Source organism: Juglans microcarpa x Juglans regia, chromosome 1D (genome assembly GCF_004785595.1).
Source record: "Juglans microcarpa x Juglans regia isolate MS1-56 chromosome 1D, Jm3101_v1.0, whole genome shotgun sequence".
Classification (NCBI taxonomy): Eukaryota; Viridiplantae; Streptophyta; class Magnoliopsida; order Fagales; family Juglandaceae; genus Juglans; species Juglans microcarpa x Juglans regia.
This window is the reverse complement of record NC_054594.1, coordinates 35,003,266-35,026,729: the sequence shown is the minus strand read 5'-3', so window position 1 is coordinate 35,026,729 and position 23,464 is coordinate 35,003,266. Positions and strand designations below refer to the sequence as shown.

The following is a 23,464-nucleotide window of genomic DNA, read 5'->3' as shown; positions in this document are numbered from 1 at the left end:
CAGATTTCTATAAGAGAATAGTTATTCTAGGTACAAGCGGGTTAGCGCCCTCTATACACATTCGTCCAATCCCCACTAGATTTCAATCTCTTGCTCTCCAAAAAGTTATCAGTGGCTAATCTGATCTCCTCAGCACTATACTCTCTATAACCACAGCTCACTTCATTAAGCTTTGAAAGCATTCCAACGACGTCTTTTTCTCTGTAGAATTCGATCCTCCTATTGAACACATATCTTTGTCTCCGCAACTCCTCAATATCTCTCACCATCTCTGCCCTTGTCAGCACTACCTTTTAGAGTTGGACCTTGGCTTGTGACTTCTCCATTGTTGAAATCTGGAGCTTTTCGAACAACTCTTTTTGGAGTTCTAATAATGAACTTAGCCTGCACTTGCTTTCTTCAATGTCAATGATTACTTCGTTCATTTATTCCTTTTCTGCGTCTAATTCTTTCTCCAACTCTAATCGATTTTTTATCTCCTCTTTTATAGAAGTTTCAAGTTCTTTAGCCTGCATGAAAAAATGAAAAATTTTGTAGTCATGGTTTTTTTTTTGAGGAACCAAACAGAAATAGCATTGATCATAAAATGGGAAACTAAAGAGGTTGCATTAATTAGTACCCGTTGAATGCATAAAGAAATGACCTATCCAGCTTTTACATGGAAGGTACGTAGAGAGGATTACTAAAGAAGAGAGAGGACATGCGGGGAAGAGGCGCAACAAAGAGATTCGTTTAACTTCAAATCCCACCTAAAATTGTGCTTGCCTGAGTTAAAATCAAAACGATTGGTTTTATTGAATCAGTCCATGCCAACTTCTCAATGTACAAATTGGCTTGAGTTAAGAGTTTTTCATTGTTAAAAGTTAATGCCTTTGAACTAAGTTCGGGCTGCATAGTCCATTACTTTGAATCTATTGATCCACTTTATTGAAGATGGGGCCCTGGCCCATCACTTACAAACGCTTTTCTTAAACGAGCCACTAGTACTCAAACTAGTGACGCTAGCATCTTTCCATTTTTCTCGTCTGGAGCCGGAGAAAGTGCTTTTTCCTTTGAAAGCAGCTGTAGCTAAAGACTGAAGACTGAAACATAAAAAATGGGCGAAATCTTGTACGATCTCGAACAAGCTCTCAGGTCCAAAAAGGTTCTTCTACTTCACCCCACCAAACCCTAGCTATTACTTTTTCTCCCTTCAGGTTTCTCCTCTTGTAGCAGTGGCTACTTGTTTCTTCTATCTGTTTGGGATTGCTTTCGTTTTGCTTATTGAAAGTGTTTTTCTTGTTTCCGTTGGCTACCAGAGCAAGAAAAAAGTGTTTCGGAACTGCTAATCACAAAGCTTGCCCGGAGTAGTGCAAGCATATATGAAATATTGATCAGATTAAGCTCTTTAGATTTTGTCAATTCCGTAAATCGCATTATAGGCTAAAATGTGTGTTTCATCAGGAGAAAATAAGGCCTGAAGAGGAAGACTTTTTCCGAGCTTGCAAGTCCGATGCCTCTCGGTTTTTTAGGTTTAACGCTCTTGCTGCCGGCTGCCTTACGTTTTCAGGTATGTGGTTTATAATCGCCGGTGCTGCACGTGTTATATTTTCCGTCTGCTTGAGATAATGTTTACTTGTATTTTATCGTTGATGTATAAAACCTTGTGCGGCAAATCGTTAGGGAAACCCGATGGCTGTTTATATCCACGGATTTTCACTTCAAATTATTCGTAGAACCATTTGTTTATCCACTTAAAGTTCTGTAATGTTTAGTTGTGGATTGTCGTTGTTGTTTTATGTAATGCTATGTCCATGGGAAAAGCCATGCTTGAAACTTTTGTTGGTATATTAACCTCGCGCATCGTTGGAGCAGATTCTTGAAGCATGAAATTTATGTTAGTCCCTTTTACTTGAATGGGTTTTTTGAATAATGTAGATCACGTAAGACTACAATTTTGCTTTTATTTCATGATAGATGTGAGAAATTAATTTCTGTGCCTAAGTGTGGTTAACAATTTTATATGTTCAGCATATTGATGTTGTTGTTACTGCTTTTCTTGCTTTTTTTTCTAATATTGCTCGGTAACATCTGTGATCTGTCCCTTTCTGGCAGCAACAGGGCGACTGAATTTGCTTTCTCAAATCAGCCTTTCAGTAGGTAAGGATCAACCTCTGGCTCTTACAAGTTATCAACATCGGTTATGCTCATATTACGTTTGAATAGGATGATGAAACATTCTCTGACCCAATTTCCCCTCTGGGTTACCTATAAAAAAAATAAAAAAACTCATATTACGGAAATCTACATGTCCTCCCCCCTTTCCTTTGTTAATTAAACCTTTCCTTTTTTTTCCAGGAGCTGCAGCTTTATTTGGGTTGTGGAGGTTTGGTCGGCACCTTGATTCATGTGTTGATCGTGTTCTTGCACACACTGGAGATCGAATGCAGTTTGAGTTGGCAAATATGTAGGTATCCTCATGCCATTTGAATAGGTTGTGAATTTCTAGTTTCTGCAATGTGCCGGTTGACATTGATTTTCTGTCATCAACAAATATGCATGCCAACAACCATGTTTGCTCTTTGAAGGTAGTTACTGAGCATTAGCCAACATCGCTTGGATTTTAGTTCATTTTAGAATTTCGATTTATCTAGTTTCTGAAAGTTCTGAAGTTTATTGACATTTTGAGATTAGTATTGAGTGTAACCAATTGTTTGATTTAAACAAATGGGCTTTCACAGGGCTGAGCTGAGCTGGTAGGAAACTTGGAGAGCTAGTGTTTTCAAATTGCTTAGCGAGACTTAGCTGAGTTGGTAAACACTTAGGGGTGGGATGGTATTGGTCCTAGGTTCAAATCTGAACCTATAAAAATAAATTGTACGTGCTTCCAAATAGTCCAGTTAACTGAGGGGAGATTCACTGTTCATTCATTCTACAAGTCCCTTACGACACAAAATACAAATCCATTCCCATGGAAGAACATATGGAAGACTAAGGCCCCCTAAAAGCTTCTTTCTTTGTATGGACAGCTTCATTAGGGAAGATCCTCACTTTAGATAATCTAAGGAAACGCCAAATCATTGTGTTGGATTTGTGCTACATGTGCAAGAAAAGTGGGGACTCCGTGGACCACTTATTATTGCATTGTGAAGTTGCCATGAGCTTATGGAATGATATCTTTGCAAGGGAGGTGAAACATTGGATGATGCCATGAAGGGTGGTTCATTTATTGGCAAGTTGGAGAGGTATCCCTGGTAACTCTCAAATATCAGCTATGTGGAAGATAGTCCCAATTTGTTTCTGGTAGTGCATATGGATGGGAGAGGAATGGGGGAGTTTTGAGGATCGCGAATGGACAATGGACGAGCTTAGAACGTTTTTTATAGTTCAATTGTAATAGATTTTAATGGCATGAACATTCATGATTTCCTTGTATCTTTAGACAATCATGTATAGGCATTGCTTTTGTACATGTCCTGTGTACTTGGTTATGCCTACTTTTCTTGATGATAAAGTTCTTACTTACTAATAATAAAAATAAAAAAATAAAAACTGGGGAGATATGTAGCCTGTAACTTTGGTAGTGGACGGGCTCGCAAGCAGTTACTGAGGTGGTTTGGTGAATGTCCACATGATTCAATTATGATTTGACCAGTTAACTTCATCTGGATTATCCCGATTATCTGAGCTTTCTCTGCCACAGTTTGAGATATCAATGTTCTAAAATGGTATACATGAGAGTTTTTACCAGTATTGACATCCTTATATTTGAAATTTAATGATTCTTCTGCATGGTGGATCTTTGTTATTATTTTTTATATGTAAAACCAGTTCTATTAATAGCCAGGGGCACTACTCTAGGATACAGGAAGTATACAAGAAAAAACGATCTTTATTTGTTAGGATTGTTTTAACAGATGCACGATACTACGATTCTAGGAAGCATATAAGAAATCTCTTCTTTAAAATGGTATTCCCACCCACCCGTGGGGAGCCCAAGTGGTAAGGGCGAACTTGTATGCATGAGCCCCATGCAACAGGTTTGATTCCCCCTGGGATCAAAAACTGCAATTTAAGTGGGAAGCCATGGCGGTTGGTTGCTATGCTAGTCTCCCAGGGATTTAGGTTCCATTGGTGAGTCGTTAGGGCTCTGCCATGGGGTGGTTCCTCCGTCATTAAAAAAAAAAAAAATGGTATTCCCCCTAGCTCTTCGAGTCTCATTTTTGTAATAGTTTGTCATGTTACAATGTTGTGATTAGACAACCATATTTATATGATCATTGCAGTTTACATCACATTACAGCATCGTCCATTTCCTTAATGTGCATTAGACTATTAATACTGAAATAGTCTGCCCAACTTTCCCCCAAATTGAACTGATGTACGTTGCATTATCCTTTGTTGTATTTATACTATGCAAGCAAACCTGTATCTATTTTTGTTGCAACCAGTTCGCCTCTACTCCATTCTTTGCCTTGCCTGTTTACGTTCGCATGATGATGTTTATGAACCTAGACTTCCATTGTTATTTTACTTTCGAAATATATTTCAAATTACAGAATATTAACAAAGTACCGGCATGATCCTTGGAGAATGCAGCTTATCTCTAAGCATTTCTTTCCTGAAGAAGTTTTTGATGATACAAACCCAGATCAGCCAAAACTACTGTGGCGGTATCGAACTCTCTTTAATGATGTTATTCGTGGTCAAAGTGCACACGAGAGTGACTCTCCCAGCTACTCCAAAAGTGACTCCAACAGCAACTACAATGGTGACTCACACAAAAACCACACGAATTCCTACAACAAAATGCACAGTGACGCCCGTAATGACTCTGACGGCAAAAGAACTAATTCCGAGTCCAAAGAAGTTCCTGTAAGTACACTCGCTAATCTTTTTAATCTTCAGAGAATGAACAACATATTATATGGAGATTCTGTTTGAAACCAACAATTGAAGTGCCAAAAAATGGTTTTAGCTATGGTGCAACTGAACTTCTGGTGCCTGCTTATGTCCATTAAGGCTTTGTTTGGATTCTTAACTCCTCTCAACTCATCATTACAATTTTTTCAAATTCTAATACAATATAATAAATAATTTAACTTTTTCAAATTTCAAAATAATAATAATATTAAAAAATAATATTTTAATAATATTTTATCATCTCAATTCAACCTCAACTCAAATTTGAGTAAAACGGTTTATGTTGGAATTGATTTTCGTCAGCTATTTCTGGAATACACTGTACATATCGAAGAAGTTATATTGCATTTACATCATTGAATGTATCCGGTTCTGCTAAAGATACGTTTTAACTGTTTACAGAGCTGCAAGGATCTATCTGCATGGCGGTCTAGACTCTACAATGAACATTCCCAAAAATTGTGCGAACAGTGGTATTGAGTTTAAAAAAAATAAAAAAATGCACGTGCTAATCAGTAGTAAGTGATTCACCATTTGTCATTACCTCCTACAGAAACTATCCTGACTTCTGTCATCTTTCTTTTCAGTAGTCTTATAAGGAACAAATCTTTCTTTTCAGTAGTCAATAATGTACTATTTATCTTCGTGCCTTGGAGAAACCATCCTGACTTCTGCTTTCTCAGCGGGTGATCATTGCCATTCTGGCCATAATTGATTCCTTTTCTGTGTCTATCCATACGTTTTTTCAAGATAGATTCAACGGTCTCAATTGCCCTTATTGTGATAACTTCACCTTTGGCTTACATATGAAGGGACATTTTAACTTCTGATGGAAATGGAATTCACACTTGTTTTTCTTCTTGGCATTTAGAACTCCTTTTTATTTCTTTAAGATAACTTTCTTTTTTATCTGTCTTTTTTTTTTATTTTTTTTTTTGTTATAGGGGAACCCTGGAATTGATCTGATGGAGAATCCTTTTGATTGCGTTTTCGGTAATCTGGCTCTAAGGGAGGAGATTCGTCTCCCTAATACCTCAAGCATACTCCCCGGGACACATACTCGTGGCCATAAGAGATCTCACCGGAGGCGACGAATGCGCCATCAGGATGTCCCCATAAATCCTCAACATATGGGATAATCAAGAGAAGAAAAAAAAAAAAAAACTATTAATTGTGATTATGAGAAGGTCTGTTTGAGAGTTTGAAGTGTGGCAATGTGACTTATGTAGTAATGTATTGAAGTTGGGGATTTATGGCCATTTCGTCTGATAACTATTTTCCCCAGTCACGTCCCTCGCTTTTTAGTTTTTTATAGATAAAAGGCCATTGGTTATTTGTATTATCTGAAATTGTAGATTTCAAGCTAATAAAAGTCTGCCAAAATCAAGACTGCGGAATGAAAGGCCGCTTCAAGCACCGAACACTTGAGCCTACTGCCGATTTAATGGAAGTTCCATATGAGCCCCTCAAAAAAATAAAAAAAGAAGATGATGATAATAATAATAATAATAGCCTAATATGATAGGCTTTGTTGGATTGAACAGTAACGTACCAACATATACATGCTCCAGTATTTTATTATTATTATTATTATTATTATTATTAGGTGGTAAAAGAATAGATAGGATGGGTTTTTGTGGTACGTAGTTTTTACCATCTGTCCTTGCCTTTCAAGTCCGATTGGGTTTAAACTTTAAACCCAGAATTTTATAACACCAACTTATAAGGAATATTATAATTATAATTATATTTAATTTGGTTGGTCGTATTTAAGTTATTGTGCCAATAAAGAATGGCGACTTTGCTAACACTTAAATTCCAAAGAGATAATTACATATGGCCAGAAAAGCTGCTACGTTTTCAATGAACAAAAAATAATAATAATAATAATTCCTAGTCATGGTCCTTGAGGATAAATTTGGATTAGGATGAATGATTCACCACATTCTCATTTAATTTTGATCATACTAAATGATATATAGCATATTTATCATTATTAAATAATAAAAAAATATATAATAAAAGATCATTTAATAATAATAAATATATCATATCGTATTTAATAGAATAAAAGTAAGATGTTAGTATGATATATAGAATTTTTTCCATATTTATTTGCCAATAATATGTGCATAGTTAAAGGGGCCCTTCTTGATTGAGACTCACACATCCTGTCCTATAGTGATACGTTGCAGAAAAAAAATGAGAGAGCGACAAACCAAAACAAAAACCACACGCTTCGATTTTATTTATATTTTTGATTTTATATTTTTTAATGGCTCTGAAAAAGCACGACTTTTCATCCTTTTTCGAGGAAGGATCATGGCAACTTCATTGCCTGTCGTCGCGTTCTGAATGCTTGCTGCGACTGTGTTACCCTTTCGTCTCTTTTCTTTTTTTTCTTCGATCGGTTCACTTCCATACATCAACTTCATAGATATGGCTTTATTAAAAGAAAGCATCTTTCATTTATTCTCTTTCTTTAGCTAATTCTTTCTTTGCCATTTTCTTAATTCACTTGGAGCTAAACGTACGTAAATCAGAAAATTGTCTTTTGCCTGGAAAGGTACTGCGAATGGGTGTGTCTTTGAAAATAACCCTACAGTACATGATGAACTACCTACATCCTTGATTATGATCATCACAGAAGTTCAAGATTAATATATGTCAGAAACTAATTTAACCACCACCTCCTCCTCCATCCGTGCATGCTGATGCAGGTTAGTGATTTAAATATTATAAAATATAATGTTAAAATAAAATAGATGCGTAACCATAGTATATATCTAATCATTCTCATTATGATAACTATATTGTTAGATTTAGTCATTTATATTTATTTTTAATATTCACTATGGTTTAGGTCAGATCCATATAAAGTGGCCTAATATATTAAAGGAAAATACTAGTCTTCCAGCTGGAATTTTTTTTAATTTTTTTTTTTTTACTTCATTTTTAAGGAAGTATTTTTTAATGATGTTGTGAATTTTTTTTTTTATTTTTTTAAAATATATAAAAATGTTAAAAAAATGTATGTAAAAAACAACACATTAAATACACTAGTGCCCAGCGATGGCTGTAGAGCCGCCCTACATAAAATATTTAATTAAATTGTGAGTGTGTTATTAATAATGATATAAATAAAATAAAAAAATCTTGATCTTTTCATTAGTTAAATTTTTTGAATAAACAATTTTTTTTATTTTAACTAGAAGAGATATTTTTATTATTTATTTTATATTCTTTAATATATGCTCACTTTTCCTTTTTTAAAAAATTTCTTTCTCCACTTGATCAAGTTGTAATTTCTTTCACAGAAACCGTGTGATCTGTGACATATAAAAACCATTGATCAACAGACATGCACGGACCACATTAAAAAATCAATAAATAAATTGATGATGATATTATTGCATGGCCGATTTAAAACTGGAAAGGAAAGCATGAAAAATATGACTTTATATGTAGTTTATACGCTCTTTCCATCCAAGTATACAAACAGTACACGAACGAGCGTCTGATCATCTCTCGTCTTCCTCACTAGTCATGGTGAAGCTTGCATGCAACCTTCCTCTTGCGCGTTTCAGCTTAATTGCTTGAAAATTACCGCGTATTAATATTAAGGCAGAATTTTCATTTTCCAGGAGACGAATTTAATTTATAAACACTGATCAATATATAGTATCTATCAGAAATCTGAATACATGAAATTTAGAGACCAGGTCGTTTCAGTCTATTAATATTGGATTGATCCCTACTTTTTTTATCTTTTAATTTAAGGAAAATAACTATATATATATTATATATAATTAATATTATCAGATCGCCAATAGCATGAAATTATGCTCTCTTTTTTTCAATCACATGATCATCTAATTAATTTCCTTAATTCCTATAAAAAAAAATTAATTTCCTTAATTAGCTAGTTTATTGCATTTTTAAGCAGTAGTTTTACAGTTTCAATTTTCCTTCGAACATCCACCACCTTCATGATCATCATCTTCAGTACCATACTATATATATAGATATATAGCTAATTCTTTTTTTTGAAGAGAAATGTCATCATTTATTCATTTATTAAGAAAAACTTGCATCCATGACCGGATACATGCAGAGATATCTCCATATCAACTATTTGGAGCTCAACCAGTATCTTAGTGGACTAGTCTGGACTTTACTGCTGTTGATACTCTCTACAAATAAACGTCTAAGAGACAGTACTCTGCCTAAACAGAGATTCAACCTCACCCTTCATAGAAAGAGAGAACTCAACCTCTATGGACAAACCGTCTAATAGACGAATTATAGTTTGGACTAACTCTAGTAAATTTTGATGGCGAGTGAAGGCAACAAACTTGTATCTTTTCAACTACAAAAGTCAGATCTGTAAGATCTAGTGGTGGCGATTCAGGTGATCCGGCGCGTATGGTGAGGATAGCTATCAGAAGGGATGGCGTGTGAGGACCATGCACGGTGATTTTTGCAAAACCGTCACTATCCTCCAAACGATTTGTGGCCTTAGAATCTTCTTCATGTGCTGCACGTCTCTTAATAATTACAGAAAAACTGTAAATAACTTTTTTGACCTTGAAGGAAGAAAAAAAAAAACTAAAAAATAAGGGAAGGAGATAGAGAAAGAGGGGTAGAAAGGAGCGAAGGAGGAGCTGGCTTCCTCCTCCAACAAGATTCAGATTTGGAGAGCTTTTTTTTTTTTTTTTTTTTTTTTTTTTTTGAACCAAGACTTTTTTTTTTAGTAGATATATAGCTAATTCTTAACGTTTTATTATATTATTAGTTGAGATTGATGTTACTTTGATCATACATATATAATTTTAACTCAGTGTGTGCATAAAAATTTTCATCATAACTATTTATCCTAATATACCATCTTTTCTTTATTCTTGATTTGGCTATAACTTGCCCGTTAATTAGTTCTTAATTAATTGGAAATATCATAACATAATAACTATCAAGATAGCCCGATCAAGGTTGAGAATTTGCGTTCTTATGCTACGTTTCATGAATTGTATGAGTCAATTATAATCCGAATTATTTAATTAAATGAGTTTAACTCTTAACCATAATTTTTTAAATTCATATCGAATTGGTATCAGATTTATAGGTTGCAATAAAAAAATTTTTAACTCTAAATATTATAAGTTGTATAAATTTGAATTCGAGTCAAATATGAGTTAAGAACTAAAAATATTCATGAGTTTTAGGTCATGATATAGAAACGGTTTCATCTCATCTTATTAGTATAACTTTCTCAAATTCTTACACAAAATATAATAAATAATTAAACTTTTTTAAATTTTAAAATAATAATAATATTAAAAAATAATATTCTAATAATATTTTATTTAACTTTCAATTTTTATCTAAAATTATTTCATTTCATCTGACTATTCAAACGGGACTTAATCTATTAATTTCATGTTCATTTGGCTAATCGGAAAAATAGTTTTCAACTTAATTGATTGAGAAAATCAGGTGGTCTATGAAAGTGCTTAGCTGCTTCCACACCCATCTCATCTGTACCTCCCCACACGAAGCCTATCCTTAAATTTTCTGGAATTAAAAAAAAAAATTAAAAAAAAAAAAAAAAGGGACTTGTAATTTCCCGGAAAGTCGAGGGCGATTATGCTTGTTCCCTCATCCTCTTTATCTCTGAAGCCGATCCTGATTGCCCATACCACTCTGCATAAAGGAAATTTCATTTCATTGCGAGCGACAACCATTGTTTTTTTCTTCCGCCCAGAAAACAACTATCTTTTCCATTGCCTCGGATTTCCCTGTCCTTTTTTTGAGACTCAGAGAATAAGTTCTGTCTTAGGTTTTAGACTTCGATTTCTATAGACCCCTTTGGGTTCTCCACCAAAAGACGGAAAAGAAAGTAGAAAAGCTAAAAAATTGGAGACAAAACAACCACCTCATAATCCAATTCGTTCACACCATTGCTTTATGATTCTTCCTGACCTTCAACTCACAATCTGATCGAGTCTTTGACACCTATACAAAACTGGGTTTCCTTTTTTACAAAGGCATCTTATTTTTTTACTAAAGGTAGCATTAATCTTTGTTGCTCTCTCTCCCACCACCACCATCAACAAATTTTTTAAGAAGCACCAGGACCGAAGAAACATGAAGGTCCACCCGATGCCCAGGAAGCGCAACATCACCATTCAATACGAAATGAATGCGAGAAATACTTTTGCTGAGGCTCAGGCGCTTTTGGGTCTCTCCTCCAAGAAGCTCAGGCGCTTGCCCCACATCTTCAGCCGGGTCCTCGAGCTCCCCTTTCGGTCCGACGCTGATGTCTCAATCGAAGAGAAACCCGATTGCTTCCGATTCATCGCCGAGACGAACAACGACATCAGCGACGTGAGGGCACACACCGTCGAAATCTATCCCGGGGTGACCAAGATTGTGGTGAGGGAAAGTGGGTCCCTCGAACTGTCCCTGGACGAGCTTGAGCTCGATATGTGGAGGTTTCGGCTACCTGAGTCTACCAGGCCCGACTTGGCTAGCGCGGTTTTTGTCGACGGAGAGCTTATCGTGACGGTGCCCAAGGGTGACGTGGGAGTAGAGAGTGCTGGGGAAAAGGGTGTTGGTGGTGGTGGTGGTGGAGATGAGGAGTTTTGGAGAGATGGGAATGGTGGGGGCTTTAGAGGAGGTATCGGAGGTAGGCTTGTGCTTGTACAGTAATGAAGATTTGAACTTTTTATTTAATTATTGGCGCTTTTTTAATTCGGTATTTATTAGTTTGCAAGTTAGTATGGGATGGGACTGGTTTTGTTATGTTTACTTTGCATCAAGAAGTGTTGATTTCTCTTTATCCTATAAGTATGATCCCAAGGGAGATGATCATCGAATCCTCCTTTTTAGTGTATTAATCTTGCTTTGGCATGCTTTTTTCACTAACGATTTTTGGAGATCGGATTGTTCTTGATATATATTGTAGGATTTGTATAGAGAGAGGTCTGTTAAAGGGGCACAGAATTTCCTTTGTGCGTTTGCTTTAGAACAAACAAGACCTCAAGGTTTTCCACTGTCTCTGCTTCTTTTTAGTGTTTTCTTGCCCTTTATGCGATTGCTTAGTATAAGAATGGAGCAGAGAACGAAATTCTGCCATGTCTTGTGTTGTTTGGGTTTCTGAGGTTGAGAATTCTTAGTCAAACAGTGGTAATTGCTTGAGTAACATATTTGCACTCGTGGATTCCCAAAGAAGAGGAGGATCTTATGTTTTGAGAGAATTCTTTTTTCTTTTTCTTTTTTTATCTTTTTCCATTCCTAAATTTTCTTGGTGATAGTTTGGAACACTTCCGTCTAGTCGGAACACCTAGGCCAGTGATTTTTATACTGGCTTAAACGTTTGACCTATTCCTGGAGATTTATGCTGTTTAATATGTCTGGTCTTCTGGGATTCCACCTGTGAGAATACTCGCTCCATTAATCAGGATACATGGTAAAGCTAAACCATTATTCTATGTTTTATGCCGATAATGGTTCCTTTGTTACTCCACGGTACTCTTTTTTTGAAAAAAATTATCAACATCTCGAAAAAAATAGAGATAAGTGAAGCATGTTGCCTCCGGGTTAATGAATTTATGATTTGTAAAATTTTCTCATCAGCTACTATTTACTGAATCACTATCACATCCCATACCCTGAGGAAAAAAAAAAAACCTATAGGTGTAGTGTGTGAAAACCTATAGGTGTAGTGTGTGAAAGTGAATAGTGGTCGATGCATAAAATTTCTTGAAAATTTAAAATGTGTCTTGTAGCATATCTAGATTTCACCAGCAAGTGACAATTTACCTTATCTTACAAGGCCATTTGACCTCTTATCTTTCCATATCCTTAGAGGAGTTATAGGCTCTTCTTTTGCTTTCCTTTTAATTCCAAGTTGACCCGTTGATAGACACTTTGATGTCTTTTTTTTTTGTGCTCTTCATATCTGAAGACTTCTCCCAGCAGGTCCAGCGCATCTTCTTAGTTGTCATCGATATTATGATCAAATTATCATGTTACATATTAATCAAATTATCATGTTTCTCCCAAATCCTGCTTTTCACCAGCTTGAGTGAGGAACCATTTTCTCTGACTATTCCAAAAGCAATAAACATTTTTCTCTGTTTTTCTTTGTGATGAAATTACTTTTTTGTTTGTAGATGAAATAAGTTCAATTGATGAATTCTTTACGCTCTTCAGAAGAGATTTATGCTGAGAATGAGATTGTAGATTAACTAAGTTTATCTGATACGCAGTAGTTAGGCATGAAAAGTTTCATCATAATCAGTTTCTTGTTCAAGCATAGGGAGTGAAATCATATGAGATGATGTGCTTAAATTCTGGTCCTGAAATTTTCTCTCAAAGTGCAAACCTTTTCTTTGGGAGAGTTCAGATTCATGGACACTTGAGTACATTACATTACAACACGACAGATCGTCCTCTCCTGCTCATCATTACCTTTTGGAAACTTGATATTTAGACACTAGGCTGTATTCAGCAATTTCCACACTTCAAGACTTCTCCCCTTTTGTTATCTTTTCTTTTGTTTTCAATTCTCACGAATTCAGTCACTACTCAGCTAGTTTATGTAATATGCTCACATTGGCATGGTTCAAACAATCTATTATGCCCTGATGAACTCTGTTCCTGAACATGGATGGCCACTTTGACCAAGTAAAAAAGTCACACGTCTTTATTTCAAGGTAGTGGTTTGAAAATTTTTTCTCATTGATTACTATTCACCACCCTATATCCCAGCGTCTTATGAAAAACATCCTCACACCCTATTAAAAAGTTATGGGAATGAGATGTGAAAGTGAATAGTGATTGATGTATATCATTACTCTTTTCTTTACCTTTTTTTGTTTAAAATTAATTTATGACAGATTCCAGCACCTACGAGACGAATAAAATAGAGTATAGAATCTTTGAATAGCGTCCATCTCGTCCAGTGACGGTGGCCACGAATTTTATGCTTTTGCGCTCCCGATTCGTCTACACTCTCATTCAAAAGGTTCCACAAAAGATTTTCAGTTCAAGTATATCCTTCATGGGACTTGGAAATGAGATCTGATTAAGGGAATCCTACCCATCTTAAACCTATGCCACAATTGCCCAATTTGTCTTCTCAAACCAGAGTCACAAACAAATGCCCAACCGCACAAATGTGTAAAGTTTTTTTTTCCTCCATCATGGGTGAAATATGGGTGAATTGCTGCGAAGAACAGGCAGCCGTTCCTCAAATACATTGTAGGATTGAAGCAAAATCCCAACTATGTATACAATCACTTCAACCTACACTATAAACTGTTTACTTGAGTAAAACGGTTACCAGCTCCAATATATGTAAGTTACGAACACAAAAATCACAAGGCTAACGAAGTGACCCTTCAATGTACACCCCAGTAAATCTTTCACAATCCCTTCGACGTATCTTCCAAGGTTTATCCACCGATCCACAAATGTTTGATTTAACATCAAGGTAGCTACTTCTTTCAACAACTAAATTTCCATCCCTTTGATGTGGCGTGTCCAGATTTTTCATTGGCAAGTCGGCAGACTCTGTCAGAAATGCTGCATTATCCGACTCCTCAGACAAGTCATAAGATTATACGTCTCCAACCATAGGTACTCAAAATTTGCCCTTTGATCGGCCAAATAACTTGGACTTGCAATTGACATCCACTGCCCATTTTTTGATTCCACCCCTTTCTCTTGTATCTTTCATTTTAATTCAATGCAAGGTCGCTATGAAGAAAAGGGTTTGAAGGATGAACAGAGTCCAAGACCAAACTCCGATGAACAGTTGTCAGATTAAACTGTAAGGCAGTAAAGGTTCAGTTCTCAGTTTCTAAACCAAAGTGGTCCTTAAGGATTCTTTTCGACGTCTTTCCAAAACCATTGGCTACTTTTCCCATATCCCTAAGTTTCTCAAGTTCCCGTTCTATCTGCTGTACTCGATTCGAAACACAGCCCGGAAAGCTATCTGGGTCAGCTGATGATTTGCGACATGACAGTTCAGACTTCTCATTCTCGAGTTGCTGATATAAGCTGAGAAGATAATTCTTCTGTGCATAAAGCCTTTCCTCTGCGATTTTATATTCTGATTCCTGTGAATTTTTCAGTTCCAGCAGGACATGGTCAATCTCATCTTCAAGCTTTAGAGACTCTGCCCAAGGGTCAAAATGTATGGAAAACGTGTGCTCTGAGCTCTTGGTGACATCATAAGTTTCTTCGCTATTTGGAACTGTTGGGACAGCATTTCCATGGTGTGAGGCACCTGCTTGTGACCAGAAGTGCCCAAGGCTTAGAGAGAGAGAGAGAGAGAGTTGGTTTAACAAACGTCTGTAGATGACATAATTAAGAAGTGAAAAGTTACCTGCAGACATAATTAAGAAGTTATCTTCCACTTTCCAGATATCTTCAACAGAAGTCCCATTTTTGAGCTGATGTAAAAACATCAAATGTCAGACTGCAGGTTTTACAAACCCCGAAACTGGGCCAGGATAACTACTGCAAAAGCAAGAAAACTAAAACCTCAAAGATATCATTTGTACCTTCAGAATGGCCAATTCGAAACGATGCAACAAACACTTTGCACTGGTTTTCCGTGAACCTTGCAAAATGCAGACACCAACACTTAAAATCTTCTCTATGTCATCCCGAGAATGAATAGATTCACATATTTGTAAAAGCCTAGTAGCATGTGATATAAGATTTGTTCTTGCATCGCAACGACGGCAATAGTACTCGGCATCCAACCCAATGCTTCCTCCTACTGTCCCAGCTATGTAACATCGAAGAGCGCAGTCAATGTGAGCAATATGTCCACATATATAACCCTCAGCCACCACTGCTTCACATTTAATGTAACTGTAGCCTCCATATTCTAAATTAATAGTCTTGCTACATAAGATACAACAACAATCCTGGCAGAAACGGGGTTCACTGCAGCAAAGATCACATTGCATGGCTGCTAAAGGTGGATTGTACACTTGTTTCAAGATACTGTTGCACATCTTATTCCCAGCCTTACATCCCACATTGTTAGTCTGGGAACCAGACTCGTCATATTCTGCTATCCAGCCAAAAGGTACAGTGGATAAACTAAGCCCCTCTACATGACCTGTAACAGAGGAACATTATTGGACAAGAAAAAGAGATTTCCAGTGTGAAACCCAGTCATACATACTCGTACGATACCACTCATAGTATTTGACATCATTCTGAATATGCAGTTGCAACATTGAAGAATAGACACCGATGAAAAATAATTCAGTTTCACATAATTACAGGTAACAAAGTTCCAAAAAACCCAAATAACATATAACAGAGAATGGTAGATCTGTGTTTAAAAAAACATATGTAACTGAATGCTTAATCAGGAAAAGACCCCAAATGACACCTTACAAAAGTTCATTATCAAAGTAAAGAAGACTTAACAAAAGTCCATGCTAGACCCCTTACCCCAATGAAGGAAAATTAAAATAAAAAATAATAAACCAAATAGACAAGGAAATCGAACAGTTCTGCATCGGTTTCGCTATCTAATTCATTGGAAGAACTCCATGAACAGCTATTCACCAAATGTGATGATCAAATTTATCTAATATACAGGTGCGAAGTTGATCAACCACAGACATAATGGAATAAAGGGGAAAAAAAACTTTCTAAGGTTTGGCAAGTAGTTTGGTAGCCATTAAAATGCAATTAGCAAAAGATCGACACCAAATCATCACAATAAACTAAACTATCAACTACTAAATTGAATTTTTCCAAGAACATAGATAGAGAATGTATGGCAAGACGAAACCAGAAATCTCAAGCTTGGATAAATAACAAGTACAAAAAATAAGAAAAAAGTTGGGTCAATTAGAGCTGACCATTTGTTAATGCCGACTTCTTTGCTGGGATCTTCCAGCTGAACGAAGCAAAAAATGCATTAACATCAGCACCAGGGAATTCTGTTCGGATAAATCGTTCAACAGAAAGTTTGCTCGCAAAAGCATGCTTTCTACTCATTGAGCATCTGACATGGTAAAGGCGCCTTGGAAGATACAGGTACCTATCCAAATAATGACCAGTAGTGGCAACTCTCCTACCCACCCTCCAACCCCACATATCACCTGGATTGGGCCAATTTACAGGAGCATATGGCAAACCAACACCGGACTCTTCAGGTGAAACCGGCCTCATAAGAGAACCATTTTCCTCTGTCCAGGGTGCACTTTCATTACTTTCATCAGGAACATCAATCTCCATAGATATATTTTTCCAGCTAGCAACTGGCTGCAGCTGGAGCTGACTAATGTCATGTAAATATCATTAGACGAAAACCTTTTTTCTAAAGGGAAGAGCAACTTTAAATCCTCCAAATCTTACTGGTTCTGATATATGGTAAAACATGACACGATTGGCATAAATATATTCAAATAGTAAACTTACTTTGTACATCAAGGCATATTAATCGGCATATACTGAATCAGGAACTTTCTCTTCAAAAAGCAAATATGCAAAACCCAAAAGATAGGTGCAATCATTGTGACCAAGCATAACTACGACCCTTCAAATTCAAATCTACATTTGCAGAAACATATTAATATTATGGCATACATACGACAACAAAAATCCAACTGTTTTTCTTATTCTAATTACTAAGGCCCATTCCGGTGTCTGGAAGGCAATTAAATTACCAGTTAAATTGGATTTTACCAATTTTTAAGAATGAGGCATAATTCCAAAATGACAGTAATTTTACGTACTTGTTAGTACAGAAAATCAAGATGGCGGCATTCATGAAATCATTTAAATTGACTCTACGACATGAATTTCAATGCAGCCTCAATTTGCTTCCATCACTCCGTCCAAATTGGTACACTCATCCCTTCAAATCCTAAGTAAATTATAACTGATCCAAACAATTTACACCGGATGACCAAATAAGCCCAAGTTTTACAACAATACGCTTAAGTTCCTCATCATTACCCTAACAGTAGGGTTTCTTCGTTACTTCCAAAGTCGCAACTGGCAACTGACAATAACTCACATTATCCAAAGTTCAATGCAAATTGAATCTATTCACTAGCGACTACAATTCACTTTCTTTAGTATGTTCTCGATTCATATAATTGAACAAAAACGATTCATGCGTTGCTCCAATACCACCGAAAACCCCCTTAACAAGCAAATGCTCTCGGTTTGATCCAAGCCCCCTGAGACAACGAAAAATCCTAAAATCGCTGTGTGCATACATTTTAATTGTCCTACTCCAAAACGCTGGTTAATTATAATTTGCATCAAAGATTTCAAACATAGTGCTTAGTAGTTAAAAGAAGAAAAGCAAAGATTAAAAGAATCACCTGAGACGAACAGTGTTCCACAGATTTACAAATAGAAGAGAAGCTTGGGGTATCCGATTCCTAAAAAAGACGTAATGAAGTACGGAAGAACACGCGAGAGGAAATGGCTTTGATGTTTCGAGAAAGCAAAATTTCGGAAACGGGAATCAGAAATCAGCACGAGAGAGAGAGAGAGAGAGAGAGAGAGAGAGAGAGGGCAAACTTTACGAGGACTTTTGGGAGACAGAATGGTTCGACTCGAATGAACATGGGTGAAGTAGGGGAAGGCAATAGGATGGCGGAACCCTAACTAAACTCCCACAGCCGGAGCGCATGGCCCGTGGGGAGAGAACCTTTAACAAAATGATCGTCCTTATCAATATCGACACATTTGGGCTTTTGGGGAATTTCGTCTGGGTGAGGACGAGTAACGTACAATAGTAGTATACGCAACCGTCGCCTAATTTTTTTTTAGAAATAGTGGGTTGTATTATTAAAAAATTAATTTTTATATATATATATATATTTTCAAAATAATTATACGTTAGCAAATATCATTTTTTAGATGAGGATTACTGCAATTTTACGAAGAGATAATATCAGGAGTGTAATCGATCCGATTCAAGATTTTTGGATTAGATCAAAAATTTCGATTCACATTTTTTTTCAAATTGAGACTGGACATATTATCTCTATAAATCAGATCAAACTGTTAGCTATCGGTCCAATAAGTCTAATTCAGTCTGGATTAGTGTAAAATGGGTCAAACATAATAGAAATCCAAAAATCACTTCTAACGTGTGCTTTTGGCCCATCTATACAACAAAATCCACAATATTTACACTTTTGACTATAAACTATTTACCCCTATAAACGTTTTTTTATTCTATTTCCTTTTCTTAACAAACTAATTAGATGATGAAAATTATATAAAACAATAAAATTAGAATTAAGTGATCTCTTCAATGTGGATTATCTATTTAAGTCATTAACAAAATCATTAATTACAATTATATTGATGATGTTTCTAACTTAGGATTCAATAGTCAATTCTTAATAGTAGGTGTATGAATTATGATAGTTAATACATAGCTATCTCTATTAAAATTTTAATACTTTATATATGATTAATGAATAATTGTACATTGGATATTTCATCAATGTAACTTGGGTATCTTTCAAAAAATGTATTTAACTATTTTATTTAAGTGTGGATACTAGAATAAGTACCATTGCAAACAAATATACAATGTTATGATTTATCATGTATTCATAATTTCATACAATATATTAGTTAATATTTAATAGTATAAAAAAATTTTATATGTTCAATGATCATAGATTAAATGAAAATTACATAGTTAAGTTATATAACTATTATATAAAATACTAAATAAAATTAATTTTAGAAAATATATATTTCGATCAGTATGGTCCGAAAAAACCACACCCCGAGACCGAGCTGAAAATCAACATTTTGGATCGAAACTGACCACTAGTTTTATTGGTTCGGTCAGAATTTATGGTCCAGACTGGTTTTCTTTCACCTCTAAGAGATGATATTTGAGTCATTGTACAAGTGTTGCGCATTTCTTTTAGAAAAAATTGAGTTAATATGGTTTCACATAAAAAATAATTTTTTAATAAATGACTCCGTTCCTTTTCAAAAAGGGTGTGCGGTGCTTGAACATCGCACAACCCATGATTATATCTAGTATTATTCTTTTATGAAATAAATACTTTTTTATAGAGAAATATGATTATAGATTTAATGTGTTATATCAAATTGTAAATTTTATTTTGATGTAAAATAGAGAAATAGGATTACAGAAAGGGACTTGTTAGGTACAAGCAGTTTGGCGCACCAAATCGCATACCAACACTCACATAGTTTTTTTTATTAAAAAAAAAGAAAAAATTTTTTAAGAGAAAAATAAGGTCATTTGTCTCACGAAAATCATTTTCGTCTTTAATTTGCATTGTTTCATTAAACAAATGTTTTACATTTAACATTGATGCGCGATTTGGTGCGCGAAATCACTTGCAAGAAGATTTTTCTTTACAGAAATAGGTGAGCTCCATAAAACTTACTCCACCATCTCAATTCGCAATTATTTATAAAAAATTCAAATCATCTCAACTCAGATCAACATCCCAACGGGGCCTTAAGCTTTTAGAAGTCAAAATTTCATTTCCACATTAAAAGTTGTGATCTGAATTTTGTACCAAGGTATTCTTGACATTTAATATTAAATCACGTTATTTTATTAATTTATTTTGATAATATTATCTTTTGTATATCCATTATCCAGCCCTTATACTTTTTATAATACGAATAAATATAAATATTTACATTTGCACTAATTTTCAATTTTTATTTTTTTAATAAAAAAGAATACATGCATACTTTCCCATAACTAATACTGAAATTCAATATTTAACATTGTGGAATTTATATACTTCTCTAAATTACAACAAACATTTAGATTAATAATTTACACAAAAGATGTTAATCATTTTATTTAATTCTAATTCTAACATTTTCTATACAAATCTAAATTTTTGTTAACGGGACTAATTAATATTCTTTGATTATTCTTAAGCTGGTAATTCCTTATCATTTTAAAACCATATTGTAATTCTTACATTAAGAAAAATGTTTATACAGAGTATTTGAAACGAAATGAAAATAACAGAAATGAGAACTATTTATTTTATCTAATGTAAATTGTATATATTATTATCCCTCTATTCATTTCCTTTTTGGAGCTAAATAATTGTCACATCTACATACCAATTTCATAAATGACCACAAGGAAATAACATTTAAAAACAGTAACATATATTTGGAGGTATTGTTGTCCATTTAAGTTTTTTTTTTTTTTTTTTTTTACTGTAATATTCTCCTCTAGGCTTCTCTGAGTAGAAAACACGGGTGGAGTGCAAGTCTCAGAGTGCTCGTTAAGTAAGGAAGATGATAGACTTCCTAAGTCTGCTTGCAGACTTGGAGTGGAAGTAATGGAGGATTTAAAGGAAATATGGGATCAACTAGGGCTTACAGAAGAAAAGAATGATGTTATCGAACTGGGAACCAAGCACGTGGGGAAGGTTCTGGAAGAGATGGGAAGAAGTCTAGTAGGAAAACTGCATTCTAAAATGAAGATTAGTAAGGATGCAATTCAATCAATAATGGCAAAGATCTGGCAAGTGGGAGGATCCTTTGCTTTTCATGAGATCAATCTGAATTTATTTGTGATAACTTTCGAAAACCAGAGGGATAAGGGTAGAGTTCTGGATGGTAAGCCACAGTTATTTGATAACCACCTTCTAGTTCTTAAACCTTTCGAAGGTTTTATATCTCCTCAAATGATGAAATTTGATAGAGAGGAGTTCTAGGTTCAATTGAATAATGTTCATCTAGCTTGTATGACATACGATATTGACTTCCAGATAGGAGCAACAGTAGGGGTGGTTAGAGAAGTGGATGTGAGTGAGAAAAATTTTTTAGGGTAAAAAATGAGATAGACTTGCCAAAAATGGTGGTTAGAGGAAGAGCGGCAGATATAATGGGAAACAGAATATGAATTCTGTTGAAATATTAAAAGCTACCAAAACTGCGTCTCAAATGTGGGATGATTATCCATGGAGAGAAAGGATGCAATGGCTTGGATGGGAACTCAATACATGAGAATGATAGACTGCCACAATTTGGTTCATGGCTTCGTGCTACTCATACTCCACGGATAAAGAGTTCATAAGAATTTTTCTTTTGGGGGAAAAAAGCATGCACAAAAGCATTCATAAAGTAATAGGAATTTGTACTCGTTATAGGGGAATCCATGCTCTTATTAAAGTGTCGTTTGGATAATGAATTGAGATAAAAGTTAAAAATTGAAAAAAATATTGTTAGAATATTATTTTTTAATATTATTATTGTTTTAAAATTTAAAAAAGTATAATTGCTTATTATATCTTATGTAAGAATTTGAAAAAATTATAATGACAAAATAAGATGAAATATTTTTCTTATCCAAATGGAGCATAATTGAGAAACAATTCAAAATTTCATTCTCAACTGAATGGATTAATCGACTTAATTAAATAACAAATTTATCAAGCCCATTATGGCTCTGTATTTTTTAATATCATAATTAGGAACAATTTCCAAAGCATATTTATTTGACATATATGTTTTTTTCTTTCTTTTGACATACATGTTCTTTTATACGAGAAAATTTTATTTATAAGTCGGTTCAAGGATACACATTCACATGATGACTTGACATGACTTAATTTGTAAGATAAACTCACACACAGTAGCTATTTTTTTTTAAAAAAAAAATTAGGAGGAAATATAAAACATTATAATTAATTGACCTATATTACTCACATCTCCATAAATCACACACTACATTTATTTTTATTTTTTGTTTAAATTTTTTTTTTATTCTTTCTAATCTAATTGAATCATTCTACTTATCATCTATACACCACACATTTAATAAGAAAATAAAAAATAAAAAACCATATGTGATGTGTGGCACACCACACCTCTTTTAATTCTTTTTTCTCATGATAAATATATGGTATATCGATGAATAAAACTAAAAGAAACATTAAAAATAGAGAGATTCGGATCTTTTGGAAAAAAGAAATGCTACCCATCATCCCCATAGCACCCACCAACAATAATTTGTCATTTCAATATGTGTGGTTGAATCTCTCTCTATCTATAAAGAGGCTATGAAATGGAATTTCCTTGTTTTCCCGTTAAAAATGATTCTCATCCGTTAAATCGCTGTATTTCCAATTTGATGCTCATTTATTGGGTCTTTTACGCCATCCGTATTTCAAATTTGATGATGCCCATTTATTGGATCTTTAAAGCCCATTTATTGATTGTTAAATTATTAGAAATAAGAATATTAAACGGTTGTTTTTTCACCCACTCATTGAAGTTATCTCTATTTATCAGTTCCTGACGATACATCTGCATGCACATCATTATGAGATTCATTGTATTTACATCTCCCGTTACAAATCTCCAATTAATAATTACATATTAAAAAAAATACAAATATATAAAATTTAAAGAATAACACAACGCATAAAATACTCCTCAGCCAAAGAAATTCCCCTTGTTTCTCCTTCAGTCTGTATTCATCTTTGTGCTGTTGGAAGCTACTAAAGATTTACATATTCAGATTTTG

At 34.7% G+C, this 23,464-nt stretch overlaps 3 protein-coding genes across 10 annotated transcripts; 2 read left to right on the top strand and 1 right to left on the bottom strand.

Moving 5' to 3' along the window:
* The first annotated feature begins 978 nt into the window (after positions 1 to 978).
* On the top strand, positions 979 to 6,295 carry LOC121234350. Of its 4 annotated transcripts, none has more exons than XM_041130274.1 (6): positions 979 to 1,144; positions 1,444 to 1,549; positions 2,101 to 2,139; positions 2,338 to 2,446; positions 4,539 to 4,854; positions 5,847 to 6,295. In XM_041130274.1, the coding sequence occupies exons 1-6, from the start codon at positions 1,097 to 1,099 to the stop codon at positions 6,039 to 6,041; spliced, it is 813 nt and encodes a 270-aa protein (XP_040986208.1). In that variant the 5' UTR covers positions 979 to 1,096; the 3' UTR covers positions 6,042 to 6,295. The 4 variants fall into 4 exon arrangements, with proteins under 4 accessions (XP_040986208.1, XP_040986201.1, XP_040986225.1 ...); XM_041130267.1 differs by having other exon boundaries at positions 2,095 to 2,139; XM_041130291.1 differs by having other exon boundaries at positions 2,095 to 2,139; positions 4,579 to 4,854; positions 5,847 to 6,089.
* A 4,275-nt stretch (positions 6,296 to 10,570) lies between these two features.
* On the top strand, positions 10,571 to 11,798 carry LOC121234601. Its single transcript, XM_041130604.1, has one exon. It carries the CDS (start codon positions 11,047 to 11,049, stop codon positions 11,608 to 11,610), a length of 564 nt encoding a protein of 187 aa, XP_040986538.1. The 5' UTR covers positions 10,571 to 11,046; the 3' UTR covers positions 11,611 to 11,798.
* Positions 11,799 to 13,980: 2,182 nt separating this feature from the next.
* On the bottom strand, positions 13,981 to 18,650 carry LOC121265937. 5 transcript variants are annotated; one of them, XM_041169626.1, is made up of 5 exons: positions 18,276 to 18,650; positions 16,800 to 18,128; positions 15,474 to 16,042; positions 15,296 to 15,362; positions 13,981 to 15,196 (listed from the first exon to the last, which is right to left on the bottom strand). In XM_041169626.1, the coding sequence occupies exons 2-5, from the start codon at positions 17,176 to 17,178 to the stop codon at positions 14,754 to 14,756; spliced, it is 1,458 nt and encodes a 485-aa protein (XP_041025560.1). In that variant the 5' UTR covers positions 17,179 to 18,128; positions 18,276 to 18,650; the 3' UTR covers positions 13,981 to 14,753. The 5 variants fall into 5 exon arrangements, with proteins under 5 accessions (XP_041025560.1, XP_041025529.1, XP_041025534.1 ...); XM_041169595.1 differs by having other exon boundaries at positions 16,800 to 17,221; XM_041169600.1 differs by having other exon boundaries at positions 16,800 to 17,217.
* Between the last annotated feature and the right edge of the window lie 4,814 nt (positions 18,651 to 23,464).